The sequence below is a fragment of the Micropterus salmoides genome, unplaced genomic scaffold, assembly GCF_014851395.1.
Source record: "Micropterus salmoides isolate LMB-PRFRI ecotype aquatic unplaced genomic scaffold, ASM1485139v1 Ms_hic_scaffold_2502, whole genome shotgun sequence".
In the NCBI taxonomy this organism is placed as follows: domain Eukaryota; kingdom Metazoa; phylum Chordata; class Actinopteri; order Centrarchiformes; family Centrarchidae; genus Micropterus; species Micropterus salmoides.
In genome coordinates, this window is record NW_024041710.1 from 45226 (window position 1) to 53991 (window position 8766).

Consider the following 8766-nt stretch of genomic DNA (forward strand, 5'->3'; position numbering starts at 1 on the left):
ATCTGGATCAAGCCACTGAGTTCTTAAAGAACTCCAACAAAAAAATAAACACATGTAAACGCAGCAGTTTGGCAGGTCTGTGCGCAGAATGGGCCACATCAGAGAAACACACATGAGCACATCGCTCTCAAACACCAGTCAGGAGCTGTGAAACAACAGCTCGGCTCTGTTGGTAAATAAAAAGGAAAAGTTACGTTGCGTTCTCTGGTGGACCTGGATCAGCTGTTAGCTGTTTACAGGGCTAACACTAACGTTGCTACGTGGCTGTGTTTTAATGTTTTAATGACCGGTTTGTTTTGGAGAGGAGACGACCTCTGAGGTAATTCGGCTCCAGGTAGAACCCTGTCAGGGCTCTGAAGTGGACCCACAACAACTCTCATCAGCTGTTAGCTGTAAACACTAGCAGGACTAAAGTTACAGTGCAGCTGTGTTAAAATTATTACTTAGCACAACATCACTGCGCTGTAATAACGTAATGCTTTATAAAATGTCACATAATTAACAAAATAGCTATGAAATGAACGAATCACTCACTGAGACAACCCGTTCCTCCCGAGTCATATACAGGATTAGGTCTTATGAACGAAACCTTCTTTGAACGACACAACACTAGCGTGAAGGTGTGAAGGTCGACCTCAGAGAAGAGTAGACGGCTTCTGGCTCTGCTGGAACTAGTCATCAAATAGAGAGCTTTTCAATGATTACATATATGCCTCTAAATGCGGCTAAATGATTCTTTTTACTCAAATATAACAGGCTCTCATAATCCAACCAAACTAATAAAATACAAGGAGTTTATTAATAAAAAGGATTACAACTTAAGACAACATGATGAAAATATAAATGAATTAATGACAAAATAAAATATTATAAATACCATACAATTATATATAAAGATTATGATAAAAAAATACAAACAATTACCAATTAACCATCAAACCAAGACCCCGGCTGACGTGCTGCCCTGATGTTAGCTTGCTGTGTAGCGTTCAAGAATCTCCAGGCTTTGGTTGTGTTGCAGAGTAACACTAAGTTCATTTGTTTGACCGTGCAGGATGAAATGTCCATGTTTCCCAGTTTTCAATGTTAAAACCATGGACTCTAAAACAGTATGTCAAAGGTTTTGCCAACGAGCCCCAGCGGTCAAAAACCCTTTGTCCTTCTGGGCCAGAAACACCTGCTGACAACAGTTTGGATCCTATTTTTATTACGTTACGCCCAGGTGATAGCAGAGCAACACACAAGAAACAACTTCCAATCTCTGTTTTTGTGGATTATGGATTATTTTGTTTCCAGTCTTAATTGAAATATAACTGTTCATCAGTGTAAAAGTGGCAGTTGCTGTTTATTTCAGGACAATTTCATTTTCCTGTTTGATGTGTTGGAAGGTGTTCAGCTGAATAAATGTAAATTTATAATAGTATTTTTTTCTTTTTCTTTCTTATATTTATAAATAAGCTTATATATTTCCAACTCATCTTTGACCAACACTGCAGAACGCTGACGCTAAAGTTAAGTACAGTATTCCTGGGAAGGCTCTGACTCACCTTCATCTGCATAAAGTCATGAAGCAGTGCACACAGTTCAGTGCAGCACAGACAGTACAGTAACAGCAGCAGACGGACATCACCTCCTCTCCCATGGATAAGTTTGTGTTCCTGTTGGTCCTTGTGTCTCCAGCAGCTTCTGGTAAAGACAGGCTTTTATTGTGAGCAGATTGATGTAGGCAGGAAAGTGAACAGCTAATGTCAGCTTGTTAGCAGCTAGGAGTCAATTGTTTTGCGTGACTCAAATTCTTTGTCTGATTTCACCCCTGCTTTAGACTTTGGAGGCATCTTCCCTCGGTCAGGTAGTTTAATATTTAGAGACTAAAGAGTATCACATATTGTAATTTCTATCAAATAATTATGCAAATGTTTTCAAAGGCATTCATTTACATAGTTCTTACATCTCTCTAACCATTTTCTTAGCAGAGTTTGTTTGGGACAGTTGATTGACTTTCCTAAATCATGTTCCACTCAAACAGAGTGTTATAATCAGTTATAAAATAATGTCATCTTGTTCTAGAAAATGTTTATGTGTTTTGTGATGAATAACTTAATGTGGATTTTAGCAGATCAAATAGTCCTGATTGAGATTGATGGTGATAAATGGTGATTAACAGTCAAAAGATAATATCACCTTGTTTGCAGCAGCGAGTTACTGTAATTTCTGTGGGATTTTAATGTAACCACGTGAGAAAATTATCTGATCACTTTAATCTCACTAATGCGTCCGGCTCTTGATTTGTTTTCGTCTCTGCTTGTTGAATGGTCGGTCGAACTGAATGTTTCCTAAGTGAGTGAAATGTCATGAAGTAGCATATTTAAGTGGCAGCTAAGAAAATGTACTTAATTTCTTTCTTATTTTCCTTTTCTTTATTGAATCTTAAGTGCATAAAATTAAGAGGTTCAAAATACAATCTTTTACATTCAGTGGCTTGTCATAAAATTATATAAGTTTACCTGACTTTTGTAAACCTTACTTTTTATCAAGCATTGAGTTTGTTACTGTACTTATCTTCCTAATGTTTTTTTAAAGCCTAGAATAAGTGCAGTCGGATTCTCTGAGCAACACTGTCGTCTTTTCCAAAGTCCTTATGAGTTCAGCTGCACATCTTTCCTTGACTGTGTGAGGTTTTTCATGTAGGTCAAGAAAAAGTGGTTAGGAAAGGACATTTGTTTGACTTTTCAACCGCAGCAAGGACTTTATTTATTTTCTGTGGCAGCAAACACAACATACAGCCGTTCATTAACTGTTATGCTGCAACCTGAGCTCATCTCTCCAAAGTGAATCAGCAAGTATTTTGGATTTAATGAAGTTAAACATGAGGTCATGAAGTGAAATCAAAGAACTGACTCTTTCTATATGACAGGAAGTGAAAAAGTGCTGATTACAGTGAAGGACTACATGGGATTTATAATTAGTGAATCTCTGTGTAAAGAAGATGTACTTTAATGTTATCACAAATTGAAAAACTGTTGCGACTCATGTCTAAATTTAAAGAGATGTCATGAAGGGCTCTGATTGGCTGCGTGAATGTTGAAGCTATAGCTCACGACAGGCCATGTTGTAAACTTATTAGTTAAGGGGCGTTGATGTCCTGATGTAGCGATAACCTAAAAAACATCTGCCCAACTGTTGAAGCAGCTTCATGTTTTACAACAAGTCTTATAAACAGTGTGTGAATAAAATCCTGTAACGTCTCCACAGCTGTGACTAATTATTGAATGTTCCCATGATCTCAGGTGTGAAGAGGCCTTCTGTTTAAACAAAGATGTTCTCACTGTATCGTCCTGTGGTGTCCTTTTGAAATGTAATTACTTTTTCTCTCTGGATGTTTTTATTGTTTTTAGATGTGATACGAGTGAAACCTGGAGATAATGTCACTCTGTCATGTCAGGCTGGTGAAGCCTCCATCAGAGCTGTAGAGTGGAGCAGACCTGACCTGGAGCCAGACTACGTCGTCTTTCACAGAGATGGACTCTCAGATCCAACCCACCAGCATCCATCCTTTAAGGACCGGGTGCAGCTGGTGGACAGAGAGCTGAAGGACGGAGACGTGTCTTTAATTCTGAAGAAGTGAGCAGCAACGACGCTGGAACATACGAGTGTCGAGTTGCAACAGGAGGTTCAAGACGTAAGAGAGCCATTATTGAGACTGAGCCAATCAGAATCATCCAGCTGGAGGTTTCAGGTGAGTTTGTGGAGGTCAGTGTGTCTGTGTGCCATGTTGTAGCTGCACTTTATTCCATGTTGATTCTGAGAGTCAAACATGAGGAATATAGAAGATATAGAAGAGTAAATGGAGGCTGTTCCACTGTTCACTCATTTCCTGACTAATATGCACTTTGATCTTCAGGGTCCAACAGCGGAGACGTCGAGGAGGGAAACCAAATCAACAAAAACCCCACAGAAGGAAACTACAGGATTTACTACGGATCTGTAGCAGGTTTTGTTCTGGTTTGTTTAGTTATCGTCATCATTGTCGTCTGGAAATATAGAAGACCCAGGGAGAGCCTGGTTATTTGAGGCAGTGTGGAAGTTGAGGGGTCTGACGGGTCAGACTGACTGCAATTCAAACACACACCTTTAGCCAGGGATGGATAAGTACTACAATATTCTACTTAACTAAAGGTAAATACCAGCTTCAGGCTCCAAAATAAAGTGCATTAACATGTCAGTGTTCACAGTGGAACATTTATTTTCTATAGACGCACTCTGCAGCCTGTTCATCCCACTAATGATCAGTTATAAATATCCAACCAGCTTCCTCTGTAGCTTCGCTGGAATTAACCAGAAAAGAGACAAAACTCTGACGATCAAACAAAAATGTCTGACAGTAAATAAAAAGAGCTGTGGACACTGCAGCAGGTGCAACACGCTTCATTAAGCTACATTTAATAAGCTGCAACTTAAACAGCAGAATAAAGCATCAATAAGGCAGCACAGAGATCTAGAGACAATATAAACTCCACAGCAGCTGCTGCAGATACAAATACTGAGGTACAAGTAAAATATCAGATATTTTAAAAACAATCAGACTATAAAAGTACTTTGTTACAGTAAGGAGAGTAAATGTAGCTGGTTGCTTGCAGCCTCAGCACTGATGTATCACAGGGAGCTTCATGAACAGATTAATGCTAATGCTGCTAATGTGGTGACTTTCTCTGTGTTGCAGCATGTATTGAAACATGTTGATGTTATATTATACCAACAGATTATGCCAAAAGTGAGGGTCAGAAAGACAGAGGTCTCATTCAGCCAGATGTTTTCATGCACATTTTGGAATTACGTATAAAAACGGCTGGATAGAAACATGACTATTTTTGCATTATTTTGAGAATTTATATTTATGTTGTGAATATTCATTTTCATATTGTTGAAGAAATGTTTTATAATGTGGATTGACATTGACAATAAAAAACATTTTGAACAAGTATACAGTTGGGTTACTTGACACTTGAAGAAACTGTAAATAGATAATAAATAAAATGTAAATGTGATTTATACATTTTTTGCAAAGATAAAGGACAAAATACATTTGCAGTTACACATTTACAAGGTCATAGTCGTTTAGACGTATATTTAATAAGAACAAGGGAAACACAAAAAAATCTAGTTGTGTTACTCATTGATGAAGTGCCTCATAATGGTCCTAGAACATTAATTTTCCATCCCTGACACATTTTGAAACAGTCATAAAACCTATTTACAGGTAGACACACATTGTGTGATGGTGATGATGATTATTATGATTCTCCCAAACCAGGGGATTGCCACAGTGACACAGTGTCATTATTAGTTTCAGAAAGCTGTCACAAGGTTTTGAAAACAATAAGGTTCCAAAATGGGTTTTAATTTGGGTCACAAATCCAGGAGTTTCCAATGACCACAGTACTAAATTCTTTTGGTTCTAGCAGGCTAGTGCCATTCACAGATTATACATTTTAGTGTTTTGATTTTGAATTGCTAGGCAGACACAGTTTTACTAATTCAATGACTTGAAGCAGGATTCTGTCCAGCTCTTCTTTTGTTTCAGACTAAAGCTAAATATTTCTATCTTTCTAACTTATATATATATACACACACACACACATATATATTTATATATGTATATATATACACATATGTACAAAAGTGGAGGAAGAGTGTTTCAACTGCTGTTGAACTCAGAGCTGATAAGGAGTCTTTCACTTTAAAAAGGAAACAGGATGTTTCTACAGAAAAACCACATTAATTTCACATGTGTAAAATCACATGTGGAACACATGTTCTTTGCACATGTGTAAGGTAATTTACACATGGGAAACATGTGGTTTTGGAACATTGACATGGTGTAATGTGTGAACCCCATGTATATTCCCATGTGAATCCCATATGGTTACATGTGAAACCCATGGGATTACATGTGAAACCCATGGGATTACATGTGAAACCCATGGGATTACATGTGAAACTTGTGTAAACCATAGAAAGACCCATGTGAAACCATGGGATTACATGTGAAATTTGTGTAAATTCTGATGTTAAAACCATAGAAATACCCATGTGAAACCCATGGGATTACATGTGAAATCCATGTAAACTCTCATGTGAAAACAACAGAAACCCAGGTGAAACCTATGGGATACATGTGAAGCCCTTGTGAAATCCCACGTGAAACCTATGGGATTACATGTGAAACATATGTAAACCTAGAACTTCATGTGAATAATGTTACTTACATTTTCTTGCCAACAAAACACAAATGTAAATTAGGACTCCATGAACCCCTGGACTCAAACTCTGAAACTAAGGGCAATTAACTTTTTTAGCTATGTGTTTTAGCTATGGTATGAAAAGAGGTCCTAGCTGTGACTGAGCATCCAGCAGGAATATTATCTGTCCATACAAAGGGGGATTTCAACCCAGTGTCCTATATTCTTTTTATAAGATGCAACATGCAGATGTGTTATGATTATTTGTATTTTATAGAACTATGGAATGCTCTATGAGCGAATAGCTTATCTTTATCTATTTTCCATCGACTAAAATGGCTTTATAAAAGCACAATTCAAAGAAAATCAATTACATTTTTTTTACATGAAGATTGGAGAACAAGCAAGCAGAAGTCCACTGCAAAACGGCACCATGTTCTTCTATAAGGAAGGCCTTGTGCCATGTGTCTCGCAATAAAGAAGCTAAAACAAAGTTATAAATATGGAGTGTTTATTTGCAAACAATGCAAGTATTCATTAAACTGTCCATTAAAAGGATCAACATGCCCCTAAATAAATTAAAACAAATATACAAATTGAGTGTTTATTTGCCAACTGCCAAAACTGTCCATAAAATGGGCCAAAAATCAAATAACGGGGGCAAAACATTTATTCTGGGGAAAGAAACTTTATCTAATTGTGTGTGTGTGTGTGTGTTGTCTCAGTCCTCTTGGTTTTCCGCAGCAGGACTCCTGTTTGGGGAGTGAAAGACAAAATCAAAGATTAGGGCAATACCAACACCAGTCTATTCTGTCAAAGTAAAGGTTCATTTCTTTTCTATGTGGATTCTAGGATTGGTTCTATTGTGATGCCTGGTCTATGTATTCAGAATAGTCAAATATGTAAATAAGCACAGATCCTTTAGCACCAATTCATTACAGAAGTTATCAGGCCACTTGTCAGATAGAGCAGGTATATATATATATACTCTATAATACAGTGTGCCCTCTAAAATCAAAAATACATTCTATGAATAACACAATCATCAGTATCTTGGCATATACAGTATAAATAGTTTACCATGTTTCCCTCTCTGCTCGTCTCCGGGTGTCTTTTAATTTTTGTGCCATGCAGGCCTTGATCTCAGTGTCAATTCCTCTGTGAACTTTTTTAACATGGTCTGTAAGAAATGAAATGAAATTCTATTAAATTTACTTCAGTACTCACCAAACAAATTTGGGCCTAATTAATTCATACCGTGTAAAATCAGAATGGGTGATCCGAGAGTGCATTATTTACACTGGCTTATGACCATTTGCACTGGAAATGGTAATGACAAAAAAGCTAATACAACAGCATTTTGCCCAACTCAAACAAAATTCTGACATCCTTACCAATTACTAGCTTCACTTTGCCTTTGTCAAGGCTCTGTCTTTTCTCTCCGACAATGCCTTTTTTTCCTGTGACGGAGCACGTTGTCATCTCTTCCACAGTAAAGATGGAGTCCATCACAGTCCTGGTGAGTTTTTTTATAGCCTTCACACCTTTGGGCATATTCCATGGCGGTTGGATTCATTAAGGCAGTGACAGACTCATTCTGCAAAGATGAACAAATATTAGAATATATCCATGTAATCATAGAATGCCCAAAAAGTCCAATTCTCAGAGGTGTGGCAATAATAAACAGGTCATACTTTTGTACATGAAGTCCAATTTTTTTAAACCTCAAGTTCTCTTCAAGTTCCTAGTGACAGGCTTGTTGTTTACTGCAGCAGTGTTTCCATTTGATGTAATGTGCTGTGAGCACACAACCTGTTTGTGTGTTTTGTGGGAGGTAGGAGGAGGGACACAATAACCTGTCAGAGCGGGCATTAATAGTGGAAAACTAGAATAGCATCACTAACATTCATTTTGGACAAATAAAAGGGCAACATACATGCAAGATATGTATAATATAATATATAATATAAATATAATGAATGTAAACAAACAATGCATGGTCCACAAATAAAATTACTTCTCCTGAATATGTAAGAGATACCTTTATCTCTGCTGATTGGAGGGGCTTGGTGGCTGGGTACAGGCTTAGTGGCCTGTATAGCATCTTTGACAGTTTGTGTGATAGTATCTGCCAGCCCTACAATCAAATTAAAAGAAGAAATGAACATATCTTCAAAATTGCCAATTGCCAGTTGTGTTTTTTTGCTTTATTATTATCATTATCATTGTCAGAATATTATCATTGATAAAGGTTAAAGGTTTCCGCAAGGAGTCTCTTCTTCTTACCTTCTTGCAGTTGAAGATTCAATCTTCTCAACCGCCTGATCTCCTTTTCCTTGTCTTTTACTCTTAGTTTGAGCTCCTCTATCATGTCATCCTTGTCATCTGTCTATCATGACAGAGAGAGGGAGAGTGTGCACAGGAAAGAAAGAGAAAATTGAGAAAGAAGGAATGGAGATCTTTGGCAGTATCTTGGGACATGATAGAAGCCCCAAATTACAGCAAAATGGGGTACTGAACACTTTGA

At 37.5% G+C, this 8766-nt stretch overlaps 1 protein-coding gene across 6 annotated transcripts in view; it reads left to right on the forward strand.

Moving 5' to 3' along the window:
- Positions 1–4979, forward strand: part of LOC119918951 (programmed cell death 1 ligand 1-like) — a 40932-nt gene extending 35953 nt beyond the window's left edge. For 2 of the 6 annotated variants that reach the window (XR_005447510.1, XR_005447512.1), the window contains exons 2-3: positions 3396–3736; positions 3902–4459. Coding sequence is in view for 1 of the 6 variants with exons in the window: in XM_038739542.1 (XP_038595470.1) it covers positions 3902–4071 (170 nt within the window). In the remaining 5 variants the exon portion in view is untranslated. The other 4 variants (XR_005447513.1, XM_038739542.1, XR_005447511.1 and 1 more) reach the window with 3 other exon arrangements.
- The last annotated feature ends 3787 nt before the right edge of the window (positions 4980–8766 follow it).